This window comes from Drosophila nasuta, chromosome 2R (genome assembly GCF_023558535.2).
Source record: "Drosophila nasuta strain 15112-1781.00 chromosome 2R, ASM2355853v1, whole genome shotgun sequence".
In the NCBI taxonomy this organism is placed as follows: Eukaryota; Metazoa; Arthropoda; class Insecta; order Diptera; family Drosophilidae; genus Drosophila; species Drosophila nasuta.
The window spans coordinates 3,689,447-3,707,330 of NC_083456.1; the positions used below are offsets into that span (position 1 = coordinate 3,689,447).

Here is a 17,884-nt window from a genome sequence, read left to right on the forward strand (position 1 = left end):
TTTACAATAACAGAATGGCAAGTAATCGACTAGCAAGAATATCGATTTAAAGCGATAACTCTTATCATATTTTTGATATTTCGAAGCTTACTCTTAAAAGAAAACTAATTAAATATAATTTAAATGTCGACATTTAGATATCAACAATTGAGACTGTTTCAATTAAAATCTTCAAATCTATATTCTTTATTTAATAAATTTAAAGTTGTACTCATTTTGGCACTGTTACCGCTCTGAATCTGCTCGCAACAGTGTATGAAAAATTAACATTAACATGTATCAAAATATTTTTACAAGCAGTTAAATTCAAATTTGTTTACCTGATATACGGAGTTTCAATACCGAAGTATAGAACTATTCAAGAAAAATTAAAGTACACCAACCAAAATTGACCGATAATGCGTACGCATCACATTTATTACTTCTGTTTAAGTTGTATTGATATATGTGTATATACTAGGAAATATTGTTTTTATGGTAAACGTATTTAAACCGAAGTGAAATGTTACTGATAATTCCTCTCAATATTTTTTTGTTTTACATTTACTTATAAGTAGAGTTACATAGTAACGGAGTGATTGTGAAATAAATCAAATGAAGATTACAAAAATATTGACTTCTTCGTATATTGAGTATTGGGAATGGGTGAACAAATTTGTTTCTGATTTATTATTCAGCTGCTGATGTGTACGTGTGAGTTAGATATATAAAAGAAAATTAAGCACCGGCCCAATTTGGTTCATCGGAGATACACTCAACGGATCCATCACGAGCATCGCCCTCGCCATCGGAATCATCGTCGTCGCCATTTTCTGATACATCGCGTTTCTTCTTCTCCAACTTGGAATCTTTGTTGGTTGCTGTTTTAACTTGAACATCCGACAAATTATCGCCATCACTGCTGCCATCAGCGCCATCATCAGCGCCATCATCCCCGCCATTGGCATCTTCATTTTTTGCTGCCTTCGGGCGTCCTCGAGGTCCAAGCTTCTTTAACGAAGACTCGTTTTCCTGTTCATTAGATGAATCTGGCTCACCGGCATCCACTTGAGAGCTGGGCGATTTGTCTACCTTGGGGCGACCGCGTGGTTTGCCACCCGATTGCGAATTATTACCAGTCAGCGAAGGACGCCCGCGTTTCTTTGGGGTGGACACAACAGCTGGCGGCTGATCCTCATCCCCGTCCATATCGCCTTCGGCACTTTCGTCCTCCGGCTGCTCGTCTCCAGTATTACTATTATTGGCTTTTGGACGACCACGCGGACGACCCGATGGCACATACGGAGTTGCGGCTTTCGAGTTCAGCGATGGGCGTCCCCGTTTTTTGGATGCTACTTCGCCATCCGAGCCAGCAGCAGTTGAGGATGCGCCACCCTTTGGACGTCCGGTGCCGCGTCCAGTGCGGACAATGTTCAAGTTAACGGCGCCAGTTGAAGGGCGTCCCACAGGACGACGCTCTTCTTCCTCATCGTCCTCTTTGGGTAAAAAAAAATAAATAAAACATTTTTTTTATAAAAAGAAAAAAAATAAAATAAAATATGGTTGGTTATTACCTTCTGCATCACTCGGTTGATGCTTGCGTGGTCTTCCCAGTTTGCGCCGCTTGGCAGATGAGGGCGACTTTTGTTGCTGCTTAGCCTGCGGCTCATCTTCTGTATCATCGGCATCGCCATCATCATCTTCCTCATTCTCGCTCTTATCCAGCTTGGGTTCTTGGCGTGGGCGCCCGCGACCTTTACCGGTGCTCTTCACCTTGACCTCTTGCACCGCTTCGCCGCCCTCATTATCGCTGGTTGCCGCATCTCCAGCTGGATTCTTTGGAGGTCGGCCGCGTCCCTTGCTTTTCTTCGATGGACGTCCTCGCTTTTTGGGTATTGTTGGACCGGGACTTCCCGCTGCCGGTGCAGCTTCGCGCTTGCTTCCCGCCTTTGCGGGACGACCTCGTTTTTTAACCACTGCGATGTCTTCCATTTTGGTGTTTTGTTGATTTCTGTATTTTATGCTTGATTCACAAATCTTTAAATCTCTGATTTTATTTTGTATATTTTACAAAAGTTACGGCTTTTTCTTTTCGCTCCTTTTGTTTTAAAGTTTCGCAATCTTTTTTTTCATAGAAGTACAAAAGTAAATTCGAGACAAAATGGTAGAAAATGAAAAATGGCAAATTCGTCTTTAATGCACAAAATGACAGCATACACACAGCAATTGCTCGAAAATTTTTTTCTTATGATTAATTTCTATTACCTTTTGTGAGTGGCAAATGCGCATCAAGCGAAGAACGCCGAATAAATGAAAATAGGCTTCTTTTATGAAGTTTTTATCGCTTTCTTCTATGCAGCCCTGGCACAAAAATGTTTTGCTATCGGATGTACAATGAGTTGCCTCAATCTAAAATGTACAACTATTATTATTGCACTTTACGAATAATTGTAAATACTGTATTGATTTCGTTAGTAGTCCGAATTAAGACAAGTTTAACTTATTGAAGTTTACGTTGCTGTCAGAATAAAAGGCCACATAAAATGTATTATCGATATCGATAATTTACGAAAAGGTAAGCAAAACCCGTTAAAGTTTAAATGAGACGTTTTTGTTTTCATTATTACAATTAAAGCAAAATAACCAAAATATTTTTAAATATTTTCTAATTTTTAGAGGAAATAGATAATTTGCATTATTCAAGTTTTCGTTTGTTACCAACTAGAAAAAAATTAAACGGAAGACAATCTTTTCATGTTAAATTAATATATACAATTCTTATTATATACATTACTTATTATTGCAGATAATTGTTCTCGTCCTACTCTAAAAAGTAAACAACCAAAAAAAAATAAATAAAAAAAGGTATTAAAATCTGCATTGATTTCATATTCGGGTGCCGGCCGGCACATCATGTATGTTTTAACATTTATCGGGATAATAGCTTGATTGCATTTTTCTCTGCATAGGGTTGCCAAGTAACAATAGTATTTTCTCCATTTTTAAAATGTTTATTTTTTGGTAAATTTTAGTTTGCGTTGCCTTTCAGTAACAAGGATATTTATTGCACACTATAAATGTATATATACATTCAAGCATTTGGAGGGATTTTATGTACAACTTCAATGCTTGATGCCTCCCTCTGGATGTATTCATACGTACATACATACATATTAATAAAAGTGTGTACTGTACATTCATATACATACAGTATCTACGTAAACATTTTACATTGCAGGGTTTTACAGTGGATCTAAGATTATATCAACTGTGCAGAAATATAGAAATACAGTTTTTCAATTACCATAAGAATCATAAAAGTTATACAAAAACAATTTTAAATTTTTTAAATATTTATGTTCCAGATAACATTTGAATAAAATTAATTTAATTATAATTCATCCCAATTTAAGTTTGACAACATTAAGGATTAAGAAATAAAAATCGGGAATATTTTATTTATGTATGTATTTTTTTGCTCTTCCTACAGAAGCAAATTTAAGTATCACGTTAAATTGTGAATGGCAAAAATATGTTCCTAAAGAATGTATCCCTTTAAAAAATATGAAAATCATATCATATGTTTCACAATGTGATTTTTGTGAGTTGCATAGTCAATTTATTGATTACAAAAGGCAAACATTCTTAATGTTAATTTGAACGAACATATTTACGAACATATAGGGTGGATCAATGTTTCGTACATGCATACATTCAAAAGTATGTACATATCCTGTATATACCTACTATGTATGTATTTCAGTCATCCTGAATACATAGTATGTATACAAATATTCAATAGATTAATTTTTTAGTAGGCGTCATAAAATCTTTTCTCAAATACTGTTTGCGCATTTGATTTATAAGAAAATAGGGAAGCCTTGACATTTTATTTCTTGTATTGATTGGCTTCGAATTTGTTTTTTCATTTAATTTTTTTTTAGATGGATAATTCATTTAGATCATTGAATCCGAAATCAGAATTCTCCTTTTTCATCACCATTTAAATAAGAAGTTTAGCAACACTATGTTTGGTAATTTGTAGTCTTTGTACTCTACATATGTACAGTACCGTTTCACTAGTACTGATATTCCCGCTTTGCTGCATTTTAATGGATATGCATGATCGCTTCACCCTTAGAATAGCATCATGATGCTGAAAATGATCATAGGACCAAATAATCATTAATTATTAAATAAAAGTGCTTGCATTTTTTTTTGCATTCGTTTATTTACTTAGGTTTGTCACTAATCAAGGGTACATATTATTGGATAGGTGCTTTTTTAATGAAACTTATTTTTTTGAATAAAATTAATAGCTCAAAAAAGCTAAACGTCTAGTCTTTAATGTAGTTGAATTTTGAGTTTATATATTAAAAAAGCTTAATTAACTTGCTGGGAGACGGCGACTTTATGTTGTCGGCGAGTTGCTGGCGACCGCGTTTTTTTGGAGTCCCAGGTTCTTCGTCCACTTCCTCAGAGTCGTCAACAACCAGCTGATTTACCTTTGGGCGTCCACGCGGACGTCCAGTCGGCACGTATGGCTCACGCTTTGCCTTTGGGCGTCCGGGCTTGCGGCCAGTGCGAATGATGTTCAGCTTGGTCGAAGGGTTGCCACTTGGCGGACGGCCCAGGGGGCGTCCTGTTGGCACATACGTGTATGGCTTCTTCTTCGAGGGACGACCAAGGTGGCGCACAGGCTCCTCAGCGTTTTCCAACGCTAAATATACAAATTAAATAATTTATTGAAACTGTACCACTGCACGGTACTGTACTCTGAAACTACTCTCACCTTTCTTGACAGGAGTTCCCGCTACTTTCTTGGGCTTAGGCGTTGCTTTTTTCGGAGTGGGAAGTACTACTTTGACTGGCGTCTTCTTATCTTTCTTAGGGCTTGTTGGGTCTTCGATTTTCTTTGGCCGACCGCGTCCATTCCCTGAAGGGGTTTTTGGAGTTTTTGGGCCTGTTGAGGGCCTTCCGCGTTTCTTGATGGTTTCCATTATAATGCTTGTTTAATATATTTTCGCGCCTTTTCAGTACAAAAAAAACTATTTGGACACTACTTTTTTCAGTTGGTTGTTTACTGCAAGAAGGTTACAAGTTTAATAATGCTCAGGCATCGGTCCAAGCATCTTTTTGGTTTTCGTTTTTCGTTTTTCGCTGCAACTCTGGTATAACACCAATCGATATGTAGATATCTCAATTTTTGCAACTCTGCTACAGCACCTATCGATATGTAAATATCGGAATTATTATCGAATATAATTCATTTGAAGTTATAATCTCAAAAATTGTAACGAGTGAGTAATTTAAATAATTTGCTTCATGTCAACCAGAAGAATAAAAAAGGAGGTATTTTAACAGAAATTAAATATTTTTTAATTCGTTGTAAACTAGTATTATTAAAAATGGGATATTAGATTTTTTGTTTTTTTTATTGAATAATGATTTATAGTTTTTAAATAAAAATATCACTCTTAGAATTGAGTAACAAACCTTGCAGAACCTTGCACATTCGTTATAATTTTAAAATTGAAATTTTGTTGTAAGTCGACTATAAGATTAATACAACAAAAAAATCAGTCAAAATTATTGTAGTGTCTTATCGTTTTACTCAATTATAATTATTATGCTGTCGTTACTGAAGTACTCAAATATACTGACTAACTTTAATAAAATACAACATTTTAAACTAATGCTACTTGGTTTTTATAGATGACAAATAATGGTTTACAGATTTGAATAATTATAATACTCTATTTAGACCAAGTTCATCTGATTCAATAGTGCAGTTTACACCAAAAATGCATCACGCGAACAGCTGTTTAGTAGTGTAAAAATAAAAAAACTCAGGCAGAAAGAAGAAGAATATCACAAGCAATTGAAAAACATCAACTAAAAATTGGATAATTTTATTAAAATGCGATACTGGGAGCGCTTTATTATAAGATACTTCTTCCCAGGGCACCTTCGATCGAAAGTGCCCAGGGCACTTTGAAAAATAAAATTTTAATTAATATCATATAATAGCTTGTGCTTTTGGAGTTATTATTTTGTCCTCATTATCAAATTTAAATGATTGCAACGAACTAAAAAATTTCACAAATGATGTCGATAAGAACGTAAATTAAAAAAGTTACTAACAATGGTTTTTCACAATTTTTGGTCGCAAGGGGTATCACCTCCAGCCTTAGGCTGCGAACAGAGTGCGCGCAAAGCCGAAGACGAAGATGAAGACGAAACGCAAGCAATTCGCTTTAAACGGTGCAGTACTGTTTTTGAAGACGAATCGTTTGCTATTTTGCCTTTGTTGATATTTTTTTTTGTTCTACCCATGCTTTGGCGCAATGCATGTTACAATTTACGTGTGATTTGAGATTTGCCTGACGGACAAGTTTTGTGAAAATGTGAATTATAAATGAAGAGTTAATTTTCGAATTAAGAAAAATTAAATAAACATGTAACTAAATGAAAAGTTAAAATGATTGAAATGAATGAACTAAATATATTTTGAATAATTTTCTACCTTAACGTTACAATTTGCCTTTCTGCAGGTATAATTGGGGTTTTAGTTGTTTTTTTTTTTTTCTTCAGCTTTGTTGCTTCAGAGTGGGTATAATATTTGTTTTTTTTTTATTCACTTTTTAAATAAAAAATAGTCTATTGTGTCTCAAAATTTATCCAATTTTTAATAATTAGTGGTTCAATTTTTAACAGAATGTAATCAAATGTGCTAATTTTTATTCGGTTATACTCCAAAATTTTTTTTTCATCTTGACGCAGCTCATCAAACAAATGATGAAATTCGCCGAATGTTTTTCTTCCCAAATTAATTGGGTGAATTCCTCCATGCACTTTTTTAATTCTTTTTAATTTTAAAAATAAACTCTCCTCTAACAGCAGCTCATCATCTGACGAGAAATCCATTGCGATTAACACCATAAAATCGCAACAAATTCGTCTTGCACTATGCGACCTATTAGCTTACTCGCAACGCAAGCAATTCGTCTTCGTCTTCATCTTCGTCTTCGTCTCAGCGCGCACTCTGTTTGCAGCCTAACAAACTTGATCTGCGTAATGACAAAAAAGTCGAAGTAATAAGGTATTTTACGAACGACCACTCTCAGCTTAAGCGCTTTTACATGTTTCTATTAAAATAGTCTATACAAATACACATCTACGAGAATATGCCAATGCCTATTTCGCCTTATCAGTAGCGTTCAATCACTTATAGTAATTGGACCCTAATTAAATGTAATTAACGACAAATATATATTGATGTGGACCTCAACCAACGATAATTCTGATAGCGAAATATATAAATATTTCAAATTCATTTTGTAAAATATTTATTTTCAGTATCTGTACAAAAGGGATCACAAAATAAAAATGAAATTTGCAAATTATTAAAAAAAACTTAAAATTTATAATTTAATTCCACTTGATGTATGCTGATTTTGTTCTGAAAAAGACATAGTTGATAAACGGAAAATCCTTAATTAGAATGCCAAACCAAATTATGTTGTAATACAAAGGGGTTAGGGCTATACGTCAAGCTGACTTATATTTAACTCCAAAGTAAAATAAAGGAAGACGTAGAAAATATCATGAGGTGACAGTTCATGTGACCAATTTAATACTGATAATAAAGATGATAGTCAGAACACAATACACATATGTATAGTCATTTTATTGGTGAATTGTGATAATACCAATCAAAATTAATTTCATTACCGATATTAAAGAGAAGAGAGAAGGAATTGAATAAAAATTGATCCAATACATAAAAGAGGAATTTAGTAAATTAAATGAATAGTTCAATCATAATTTCATGTACTTGCTTCAGCCAGAGGTTTATTTTTATTTAATTTTTTTTGCGGTTTTGTTTTTATTTGTTTCATTATTTTTTAACTCATTTAAATATACATATATTGCATGGTGTTTACCAATTATTAGGAGATATACAATCGTTCATATAATATAAGTAGAAACTATATAATTAATTGATGGCCAGCACGAGAAGCATGACATTTTAGAATTAGGCTTTGTGAGGGATAAGACGCGTCTTGGTATGAATATATGCATATATAAAAACATTCAGAAATCTTACGACTTAGTTTAAAAAAATATACACTTGTGCAGAGATAACACAATTAAATATTAATTAAGAATATGTGTAATGAAAAAATAATATAGTAATAGATTCATAAATTAATTACAGTGAATATCTGAGTAGAACAGTATTTTAACGGAGGCAGGGCAAAGGTTTGTTGTTGTTTTTGTGTTAGTTCATCGACTGTTTTGTTTATTTTTGTATTTTTGTGTTTGTAATGAAATATATTGTAGGAAAGAGTGTAAAATATGTTTTCCGATTAATGTCCGATTGACGATTTTTAAAAAACAACGAATACGTTACGATATTTGATATAGAACGGGGTTAACGCGATTTATGAATCTCATAAGTTTTGCAAGAATGATAATAACTTTGTTTCGTAGTTCTTATTCGATTCCAAATTTCGCAAAGAATGTCGCTCCTCGGGAAAGAGATGAAGCGAGTAGGGTTTATTGGCTTTGTTTAATGCGCTGATCAGTCGTGAGGTGTGATAAAAGTGGACATTCTCATCGATTAGACCATGGATGAGAAGCAGACGATTATCCCTGCAAACGAGTTGTTAAATTAAAAATTCAATAGGTAATTTACCTAAAGAAGAAATGCTTACTCTTCGGGAAATGAATGCACGTAGTTGAGCACAGAGCCTGCCGTGTAACCAGCTTCATTAAACTGCGGCAGATCCATATATCGTTCCGTATAGCCAGTATCGTAAAACTCCCAATTAGTTACTGGTGCACCAGCGATAGCTACCTTAAATATTTCCGGATACTGTACCAATCCCATCAGACTCAAATATCCACCTGTGAAAATCGACAAGAGTTAAAGTGTCGAGAAAGATAATTAAAGAAGTTGCTTACCATAGGACCAGCCATGTATGGCAACGCGATCCATGTCAATGTAACCCAATTGATCAGACAGAATGCGCAAAGCATCCACTTGATCCGTGAGCTCCACCTGACCCATGCGACCACGTATATGACTCTCAAAACGTATGCCTCGATGTCTGGAGCCCCGGGAATCTATACAAATTACACAATAGCCCTGAGCTGCCAGCATGTGCATACGTAATTGATGTTTACCCTGTGAAGTTGAAATTATGTTCAATAAAAATTGATTAACGCCTTAAGTGCCGACAGACCTTGAAAGTATTGTTGACGGTTTGCACTTCGGGACCACCATAAACATTGAGCACCGTTGGATATTTGACGCCGAGTTGAAAATTGTGTGGCTTAAAGACCATGCCATAGACAATTTCCCCCGATGGCAATTGAGGTCGAAAGATTTGTGGGCAATATTGCGGCTCCGGCTTGCCGCCCTCATGAAGAAAGCCAACCAATGAAATCTGAATACCGTTGACACCACCATTCTGGCAGGTTTGCGCCAAACGCATCACCTTACAGCTTGGCAATCGTTGGATATTACAATAGACTAGCAGCATTAGTTGACATTGCTGTAATTACGGATACAATTAGCAATTGCTATAGATGAAATTGCATTGATCAATCTAGTTCTTACATCATCAAATTCCACTAGATATGAATAGCCAGGTTCGGTGAGCAGACGTATATGCTCCGGGCGTTGCAAACTAACCACGTACAGATGCTTCTCCAACGGCGTATCACGCAATCCAACAAAATATACCAGCTGATTGGGTTTATCGACCCACAAATTGCGTGCCAACACCTCCCATTCACCGCTTGTCAGTGCGACTTTATTCACTATTCTCGGTTGTAGCGCAGAAGGTTCTACAAAATTCGGTTGCGCCTGCTGGGCAGTCATAGCACTTCCATCTGTTTGGCAGCCATTAACATGGGAAAGCAACAGGCTAGACGTGACCAGATACAAATGCCTGAAGCCCGTCTCTTCTGAGGCCCAGACATATGTTGCACTTATGTCGCTAATCTCTAGGAAGTATAGCATGTCATGGACATTAATCCAGCTCTCCGATTGCTCCGTATAGATGACTTGCAGTGGCGTTATTGTTCGATTGTATGGACTCCGCCAACTGTGATCTCCAATTGAATCTGTTGGTGTAGACACCTGACTGCTGTAGGACTCACAAAAGTTGTCCAGTGGTATCAGTATGACATCCAGCCGTTGTTGCTTACGATCCAGTCCCTGAAGCCACACACTGGAAATTCAAAACATGTCGAATAAGAGAGGAAATGCTACATTATAAAGATACTTACTAGTTGGCATCTGGCGTCCAGCCCACCCGAACAATGTACTCCAGCCATGGAAATACTACGAGCAGTGAATATGGTAAATCTTTGATGCTAATCTCACTGATTTGCAGCGCCTCATTGAGCACAAACTGCACAAGCTTCAGCTTGGACTTGGCATTCGGTGTACCGCTGCGAGGAAAACGATACTCGTCCACCTCGCCAGGCACCGCTGTCGACGATGGGAACGTGTACAGAGAGACGTCGGTTTCATCCACCTCCTCGTAAACAATACGATAGATGCCATCATCCGAATGCGGTTGCCACCAATAGCCCTGATAGCGACTGAATTCCTCCTGCATCACATATGATGGCACACCGGCGCTTAAAGCATCGTCTGCGTAGGTGCGACGTCCGCTTCTCGTGAATGTCAGACGCTTCTCATGGCCGCTGAGAGTGTGCGTTACCCAAATATCACAGTCACTGATGTACGCAATCAGATCCGAGTTCTGTGGGCAGATTTGCGGATCCAGTGCACTCCACTCGGGACACGTGCGCAGCTGCGTTGGAAACAGCAGGCTAGACTATAAACATTAAAAATAGATTAAAATTTTAATTGGTTTTGTTTGAATAGTTATGCAACTCGCTCACATTGTAACCCGTGTCCAGGCACTGATATAGATCGTTGAAACAGGGAAATACTATCTTGCCGCTGGGTTTGTGCAGCTCGTACGATGTGATGCCCCATGTGGGCAGCCGCTTCCGCTCCAGCAGCAGCTGAAACTCCTTGGCATAGGGACAAGAGCTGCCGCTGCCCACGTGACTGCTGGGAATAGGCTGCTGCAGCAAGGGTTGCCAATCCAGCCTGTGTGGGAGAAAATTTAGATTAATCAATTGAAAGTCGAGGACTAGCAACGCTTACATGGGCTTGGGCTGTACACCGAAATGGAACGTGGGCATGTTGATGGTGGGCGATGCACCGCCACTTCGTGGGCTGCCAACGTTGGACTGCTCAATGTCGCCTCCCAGCTGCTGCAACAGCAATTGCTGCTCGTCCTGCTGCATTAGATTGATATCGGTATATATCAGCGTTGTCTCCCACGTATGTGGCGGCGTGCTAAGGAAATAACACCGGGCCCGGCCATCGGACAGATGACGGAATTGCACATTCGTTGGCACCATCGTCGACAGATTCGACAAATCCTTACGAATTTCCTGCACAAAAGATTTGTTTTCCGCCCACGTTTTGGATGGCGTCGGTGCCGCAATGTGCCCATCATTATCGACCGCATCATCCTCATCCTCCTCGTCGCCATCGTCACAGTCCTCGCAATCATTGCCACCGCCCAAACCATGCGGCGGTGTCCCGCTAGTGGGTGAACTCAAATGATTGGTAATTGCGGATGCGGCGGCCACAACTACCTCAGTGGTGGTCGCTGTCGCCGCTGCAGCTGCGGCCGTAATGGGCGACGTGAGGGAATTGAGAGCGCTGCCTATTGAGGAGTAAAATGCATTAGCTGTGGTACCCAGCGAGCCCATGCTCGTAAGACTAGCAATCGAACCGGCACCAATGCCGCCAACTCCTCCAACTCCAATTCCCGACAATCCGACTCCCGAATGCGTTGAGCTCGGCGTGCTGGCTGCGCTGTGACTTCGCTCCATGGCGCTGCTGCTGCTGTTCGCAACGCTGACCGCCGTGGAGACACGTGAGGTGAAGCCATCGAGTAGATTGACAAACGATGTGGCTGCTGCATTTGTTATGCTATGGCTGCGTTGATGGCCGCTGTTGTTCTTTCCGCTTGTTCGCTTGTTACTGCTGTTATTATTGTTATTGTTGCTGCTGCCGCTTCCCGTGGTACTGATTGTGTCAGTGGTTGTCGTTTCGCCAGCCAACAGAACGCCAGCTGCGGAGCCTGTGGCATTTGGGCCGCCAAGATTAACAACGCTTAGCGGCGAGCTGCGCGAAGTTTGTTGTGGTTGCTGTTGTTGTGTAGCTTGCGTTCTGATTATGTTGTTGTCCATTTTGATTTGTATTTTTCTATCGTTTGTCTCGATTGTGCTCGTGAAATGCACAATTGCAGAACGCAGTTTTTGTTTTCACTTAAAATTCCAAATTGACCCAAATTCGTTTACCACGTACACACACACACGCACATAAAGAGGGACAACTTCTATGTCCCTTTACAAACACACACAGAGACGACAGACAGACGGACAGTCACTCACACACACACTCCCCAGACGCATACACGCTCACACTCACACAGCCATTCGTTGTTTTGTTATTGTTGTTATCGCCTGCTTCATTTCTTTTCTTGAAGCACAACCTCGTTTTGTTTATGTATGCAAGTATTTACTATTTTCAACAAAATGTTTAACTTTTCCAGAGTGGTCTTTCAGTTGTCTGCTGATCGGCTTTTCATTTTCTTTCTTTTGTGCTCCTCTCTCTTCTCCTTTCTTCGCAACGACGACGATGTGGTCGTTTGGTAATTGTTGTTGCTTTAATTTTTTATCGTCTCTTTTGCAAAAAAAAGTGAAAGTCTTGCGCGTGTGTTAAAAGTGCGGTCCCAACTCACAAATGTGCGAAGGTTATCGCATGGGATAGAAACAACATTTAAAATCTGCGACCATATGTATTGGGCCAATTAGTTGAATTACTATTTAAGTTGTTTTTATTGTTTGTCACACAGTTCGTCACAATGGGAGAAATGATTTCCACCGTAATGCCGTTTGTTTTACTTGATTTACAGCGTGACCGCAGGTGCAATTTCCAAATATACCATATTGTTTAAAAAAAAATACCATTTTCTCAGTGAACATACATATATTTAGCTTGGCTACATTCAATTAATGATGTGCAATTTATAAACATTTTTGTGCAGTGTCGTTGGTAGGATTGGCATTTATTTCAATTGAGGGATGGAAAATTTACGGAAATTGATTGATTCCAAACATCCGTTGTAACATCCATTAGTAAGATACAATTACACTAAACAAAAGAATAAAAACAATTCAGCTTTAATGGTTTATATACTCACTTCGTATTGTAAACTCCTCGAAAGTAAACTCCACCAATTCGGTTGTTGGACCAAAAACACATTTGTCAATGCGACTGGTGGGACTACCGGTATACGTCAACCAAAGGCGCCTGAAATAAAACATTTTTTAAACCCATTTTTATTTTAGGACAACTTACATCGCCTCAAAGCTACGTGGATTTCCCTGAATCAGCCCCAAAATAGTGCCATTCTCTGAATTCATACACCAACCGCGAACCCCCAGTTTTTGGGCTCGTCGCAGGGTATACTACAAAAATTGAAGTGATCACGGGAAAATGATCAAATTTAAATTGCTTACATGTCGAAATGATACGTCTGCAATTAAATATCAATTTAAATTGATGCTAACTTTAAAAAGCTGCACAACTAACCCTTAACAATGCCAAATACTTCAAATTCACAGCTTTTTATAACTACAGTTTGATTTTCGACGACACTAACTTTTGCTGGTTCCGGTCGTTGCAACACATTCGTTTTTTTGGTACCATGCGTTCTCAGTGCTGATTTTTCAGTTTGAGTCGCAACACTTGGAGACTTCATTATTATTTAATTTGAGTATGGAAAATATGTTTGATATTAAACTATTAATTTTGAAAAAAATGAGTTAAGAAACACTGGCCGCCTATCGACTATCGTTCTAGCTACGAACCATCGCTAGCGGGTCAATAAGAAAATAAATTATAAAGGAACACTGGCTTGTCTATCGGTCATCGGCTTGTCGTTCTAGCTACGTATCATCGACGACAAGACGCAGTTGGACTTAAATATATTAATAAACAACTACAAATTGGGACTGAAGGAAGATACTATAACAATATAATGGCTAACAATAGCAATACTGTATATTGTGGCGTGCATGTTAAGAACAAATTGAGCGATTTCCATCCACTGCATAACATTGATTTGGAACAAAATGTGGCGTACTTGAAGAAAATCATTACACAGCAACTGCAGCTGCAGTTTGATGCCAACGAACTTGGTGAGTTTCTAGATTCGTAAATATTTCTATATACATATGTATGCATACGTATGTGTAGACGTAGCAATATTGCAAACTCATCATGCGCAAATTTAAACAGATGTATGCTACCTTGGCAAGATACTCGACGATGACTCGAAGTTGTCCAATGCCATGAAACCGAACGCAATTGTTCATTGTTTTCGCAAAATGAAGGGCTATGAACCGTATCAACCGCCCCCCGCCAGCGATATCAATACCAAACACATCCAGGAACTATTCTCTCTGACGTCGCATTTACAGATCAGCGTGACGTCGCGCTTTAATATACTGCAGAAAATACTGGTGGAGTATCCGGAATTTCGTCGCAATTTGGGCGCCCAGGCATTAATTCGAGATTCGGTGCTGTTTAATATGTTGCACGAACCAGAGGTAGTTCAGAATCTAGTACGCGATTATCCACTAATCTGTGATGCGGCCTCCTTCATTGTGGACACCATACGCAAGGAGCTAGCACGAAACAGTTCTGCGCCACAATGTAAGTATATAGGTTATAGTTATTTTAAAAAGTTTAATCGTTGTTGCTTTTTGCAGTTCAAGAGCAGGCTGCTTCCGAGTCGACCACATCGTCCGAGGAAGAGAATTCCTTAGGCGCTGGAAGCAGCAGTAGCGGCGGCAGCAGCAGCACTGCAGCTGTTAATGTGGCCGCCGCTGCAGCTGCCAATCGTCGCGATGAACTGGCCAACATCCGTCAGATCAGCCGCCAGCAGCTGGCCAATGCTTTGGCACGCGTGGATATGAGCTCATTTAACTCGCTGTCCAATATTGCACAGCGCAATGTGGACGAGGCGCTTGGTGATGATCAGCCACAAACTAGTGCAGGAGCAGGCAACAACACTGCATCCACTGCATCTACAACTGCAGCAGGCGGTGCAACTTCTGCTATATCCTCGGAGTTGTTTCGCAATGAGCTAGCGCGCGCCTTTCAATCGTTGCAGTCACAACAACCGCCAACGGCAACAGCAACCAATGCACCAGTGGAAAACATGGATGTGGAGACGGCAGATCACGATGCTGCCGATGATCCTGAGGATGACGACGATGCTGTGGCTGGCGATGATAGTGATGTGCTGCCGCGTTGCTATCGCCGCCATCGCTTCACGGATCAGTTGCGGACCATGGCAGCCATGGGATTCATCAATCACACGCAGAATGTTAATTACTTGACGCTGGCCGATGGAAATGTGGAGCACGCCATAAATCTGCTGATGTTGGGCATGAACTGAAATCTTTCACTCTTAGCACATTGTATTTATTCTGCTGTTGCTGCTGCCAGATGTCATCATATATATGAATATATATATAAATATATAAATTAAATGTAGTATGTGAATTCACATACAATATATGTACACTTTAAGCGAGTTAGCATTATGTTTAGTACGAGTTATGCAAACAAAAAGTTCAGTACTCAATTATCATAATTATAATAATAATACAAATCGAATCAAAATACGCTTGTGTGTGTGTGTGTTTAACGATTAGGCAATTGTATTGACTGCGCATTGCATTCAAACATCATTTGAAACTACTTAATTAAATAGTCTAACGCTTTGTCCTTATTGTTATCAAATTTCAAAAGCGCCACCGAGATTTTCGTTTCATCAAAGCCAAGATCCAACAACTCGCCTTGTGGTATGAGGTGTTCGATTATCTGAAAGGCAAGCACTTTAATTATTTATAATTATTTTCAAAATTTGGAATCTACCTTCTTGTCATCAATGCCACACAGACTGATTACTTTCGCCACACGCTCCAAGGGAAATCCCATGCTGCTGATGCGTTGCGCCAGCTTCTTTTGTGGTGCTGCCAGCTCTTGGAATACATTGTTTGCATTGCTGTGTTGTATCTCCTTCGATGTTGCGGTTGCTACCGCGGAAGGCGAAGTCTGCTCCGTTCCTTGAGGGTCATTCTCATTGTGGTGACTATGCAATCGAGCGCGTCGCTTCTCCGCTTGCTGCAATTCACTCTTGAGCTCACGTAAAATATCAGGCACACTTCTGGACTTGGTTTCCGTCTCCTGTGGCTGTAACAACGCATTCGCCACTTGGTTGGCAGCGATGACAGGCAGCTGAGAAGGATGAGTTCCATAGCCGTTGACATACGTGTGATGCAAGTAATTATGATTTTGATTTTGATTCTGATATTGCGGCTGTTGTGGATAGTAGTGTTGATTGTAGATCATTTCCTGATAAACATGCTGCGGCAACTGTGGCTGCGGCTGTTGTGGAGTGTTGTAGATAGGTGCTGGGTAGATGGCTGGAATGTCTGGGGCATCATCACAGTGTAGTTGAAAGTTGACACTATCGAGCGTCGCTTTGGTTTCCGCAAGTGTCGTTACAGCCAATTCCAACTCGACAGGCATCTCCTCTTGCTTTGGCTGCTCTTCAGACCGCGTCTGTTGCTGCACTTGCTCATCGTTTTGGCCAGTTGCCTGTGAATGCTGCTGCGTTAGCTGCGTCTGATGCAAAACCTGCGCCAAAATATCCAAATCATTGATGGTCTTCAATTCAATATTATCGAAAGGTGTCGAGTTCATATTGTACTCAAAGTCAGCATAATTCAGAGAACTGTTGCGTTTGTGGTGTGCAACCACAACGGGAGTCGTGCCACTGAGTTTGGTGGGCTGCAGTATATCGTTGAAATTGTTGCACGAGTTTATTGACTTTGCTTCGCGTTGTTCACATGACTCAGCACCATTTATTGATTTCGTTGTTGTTGCTGGTGTCTCGACTGCTATCTCATTGTCATCGTCATCATCGTCACTATCTGAGGATAAGTCCGCTGCACTTGGATATTCAACAGCTCCCAGCATTTCCTTTTGCCTTGCCTCCAGTGCCCTTTGACGTTCTTGCTTGCGCTGATCCTGGCGTCCGTGGCGTGCTTGCTGTTGCTGCTGGCGCATGCGACGCCACTGCTGACATTCGTTGAGCACACTGCGCTCCAGCTGGAAGTCATATTGATACGCTTCATCGTCCGCCAGTGAGTAATTGGAACTGTTTAGTTGGGCCAAACGATTGGCAATCGTCTGTGGCAATTGGTAAATTAGTGGCGGCGGTTTATAGCGATCGACTATTTTGACGGGCACATCATCCATATTATATATGACTTGCACTAGACATACGGCGAATTTTCTTCTTTATTTTCATTAATTTGTTGGCTACGCACTTTTTTTGTAGCCACCCCGTGTTTTTGTTGCTTTTTTCCACTGCTCTTTTGTTTTTTGCGAAACAATCGCGATATACCGTAATCAGTCCACAACTGCCAATCGATAACAATTGAGTCATATGTTTTTTGATGTAGTGTGTACACACTGTTCAAGCGCAGAAAGCATAGGGCGTAAGTATTTATGAGAGAAATATGTAAAAGTTATAAGTTAACTTAGATTTTTAGTATAGATCATTTTTAATTGCGTATATTATCGGCTTACATTGGTATAATGAATTTTGCGCCTAAGAGTAGAGGATGATTTTTTTCGATTCACAGCTGTTTTTTGTTTATGCATGAAGAAGAGATGTGTACACTCAACTAAAAAAATAATAAGTAATAAGCT

At 39.4% G+C, this 17,884-nt stretch overlaps 6 protein-coding genes across 8 annotated transcripts; 1 reads left to right on the plus strand and 5 right to left on the minus strand.

The window, feature by feature from the left end:
- Positions 1–388: 388 nt before the first annotated feature.
- LOC132785932 (chromosomal protein D1) lies at positions 389–2,381 on the minus strand. Its single transcript, XM_060792263.1, has 3 exons — positions 2,245–2,381; positions 1,554–2,100; positions 389–1,475 (listed from the first exon to the last, which is right to left on the minus strand). The coding sequence occupies exons 2-3, from the start codon at positions 1,969–1,971 to the stop codon at positions 718–720; spliced, it is 1,176 nt and encodes a 391-aa protein (XP_060648246.1). The 5' UTR covers positions 1,972–2,100; positions 2,245–2,381; the 3' UTR covers positions 389–717.
- A 1,804-nt stretch (positions 2,382–4,185) lies between these two features.
- On the minus strand, positions 4,186–12,986 carry LOC132784508 (dipeptidyl peptidase 9). Of its 2 annotated transcripts, XM_060790168.1 has the most exons (11): positions 11,817–12,986; positions 11,177–11,747; positions 10,906–11,119; positions 10,282–10,838; positions 9,608–10,223; positions 9,231–9,542; positions 8,950–9,172; positions 8,700–8,892; positions 5,476–8,637; positions 4,772–5,205; positions 4,186–4,699 (listed from the first exon to the last, which is right to left on the minus strand). In XM_060790168.1, the coding sequence occupies exons 1-9, from the start codon at positions 12,274–12,276 to the stop codon at positions 8,436–8,438; spliced, it is 3,348 nt and encodes a 1,115-aa protein (XP_060646151.1). In that variant the 5' UTR covers positions 12,277–12,986; the 3' UTR covers positions 4,186–4,699; positions 4,772–5,205; positions 5,476–8,435. The 2 variants fall into 2 exon arrangements, with proteins under 2 accessions (XP_060646151.1, XP_060646150.1); XM_060790167.1 differs by having other exon boundaries at positions 11,177–12,986.
- LOC132783905 (chromosomal protein D1-like) lies at positions 4,353–4,979 on the minus strand. Its single transcript, XM_060789216.1, has 2 exons — positions 4,772–4,979; positions 4,353–4,699 (listed from the first exon to the last, which is right to left on the minus strand). Exons 1-2 carry the CDS (start codon positions 4,977–4,979, stop codon positions 4,353–4,355), a joined length of 555 nt encoding a protein of 184 aa, XP_060645199.1.
- A 149-nt stretch (positions 12,987–13,135) lies between the features above and the next one.
- LOC132784516 (acylphosphatase-2) lies at positions 13,136–13,853 on the minus strand. 2 transcript variants are annotated; one of them, XM_060790177.1, is made up of 5 exons: positions 13,685–13,853; positions 13,612–13,628; positions 13,451–13,560; positions 13,293–13,402; positions 13,136–13,243 (listed from the first exon to the last, which is right to left on the minus strand). In XM_060790177.1, the coding sequence occupies exons 1-5, from the start codon at positions 13,851–13,853 to the stop codon at positions 13,239–13,241; spliced, it is 411 nt and encodes a 136-aa protein (XP_060646160.1). In that variant the 3' UTR covers positions 13,136–13,238. The 2 variants fall into 2 exon arrangements, with proteins under 2 accessions (XP_060646160.1, XP_060646162.1); XM_060790179.1 differs by lacking the exons at positions 13,136–13,243; positions 13,451–13,560 and having other exon boundaries at positions 13,325–13,402.
- A 102-nt stretch (positions 13,854–13,955) lies between these two features.
- On the plus strand, positions 13,956–15,886 carry LOC132784512 (uncharacterized). The gene is made up of 3 exons (XM_060790173.1): positions 13,956–14,292; positions 14,393–14,809; positions 14,866–15,886. Exons 1-3 carry the CDS (start codon positions 14,133–14,135, stop codon positions 15,555–15,557), a joined length of 1,269 nt encoding a protein of 422 aa, XP_060646156.1. The 5' UTR covers positions 13,956–14,132; the 3' UTR covers positions 15,558–15,886.
- On the minus strand, positions 14,486–17,618 carry LOC132784511 (uncharacterized). Its single transcript, XM_060790172.1, has 2 exons — positions 16,040–17,618; positions 14,486–15,985 (listed from the first exon to the last, which is right to left on the minus strand). The coding sequence occupies exons 1-2, from the start codon at positions 17,426–17,428 to the stop codon at positions 15,860–15,862; spliced, it is 1,515 nt and encodes a 504-aa protein (XP_060646155.1). The 5' UTR covers positions 17,429–17,618; the 3' UTR covers positions 14,486–15,859.
- Positions 17,619–17,884: the final 266 nt, after the last annotated feature.

Bases quoted from the DNA above. Each gene is read 5' to 3' on its own strand.
- LOC132783905 (XM_060789216.1), bottom strand. From the start codon at position 4,979: ATGGAAACCATCAAGAAACGCGGAAGGCCCTCAACAGGCCCAAAAACT. The intron at 4,700-4,771 runs GTGAGAGTAGTT...TTGTATATTTAG, and splicing joins GGGAACTCCTGTCAAGAAAG to CGTTGGAAAACGCTGAGGAG.
- LOC132784511 (XM_060790172.1), bottom strand. From the start codon at position 17,428: ATGGATGATGTGCCCGTCAAAATAGTCGATCGCTATAAACCGCCGCCA. The intron at 15,986-16,039 runs GTAGATTCCAAA...CTTGCCTTTCAG, and splicing joins GTGGCATTGATGACAAGAAG to ATAATCGAACACCTCATACC.
- LOC132784516 (XM_060790177.1), bottom strand. From the start codon at position 13,853: ATGAAGTCTCCAAGTGTTGCGACTCAAACTGAAAAATCAGCACTGAGA. The intron at 13,403-13,450 runs GTAAGTTGTCCT...GTTTTATTTCAG, and splicing joins CCACGTAGCTTTGAGGCGAT to GCGCCTTTGGTTGACGTATA.
- LOC132785932 (XM_060792263.1), bottom strand. From the start codon at position 1,971: ATGGAAGACATCGCAGTGGTTAAAAAACGAGGTCGTCCCGCAAAGGCG. The intron at 1,476-1,553 runs GTAATAACCAAC...TTTTACCCAAAG, and splicing joins TCAACCGAGTGATGCAGAAG to AGGACGATGAGGAAGAAGAG.
- LOC132784512 (XM_060790173.1), top strand. From the start codon at position 14,133: ATGGCTAACAATAGCAATACTGTATATTGTGGCGTGCATGTTAAGAAC. The intron at 14,293-14,392 runs GTGAGTTTCTAG...AAATTTAAACAG, and splicing joins GTTTGATGCCAACGAACTTG to ATGTATGCTACCTTGGCAAG. The intron at 14,810-14,865 runs GTAAGTATATAG...TGCTTTTTGCAG, and splicing joins AAACAGTTCTGCGCCACAAT to TTCAAGAGCAGGCTGCTTCC.
- LOC132784508 (XM_060790167.1), bottom strand. From the start codon at position 12,276: ATGGACAACAACATAATCAGAACGCAAGCTACACAACAACAGCAACCA. The intron at 10,224-10,281 runs GTAAGTATCTTT...TTGAATTTCCAG, and splicing joins TGGACGCCAGATGCCAACTA to TGTGTGGCTTCAGGGACTGG. The intron at 9,173-9,230 runs GTCTGTCGGCAC...TCAACTTCACAG, and splicing joins CCGTCAACAATACTTTCAAG to GGTAAACATCAATTACGTAT.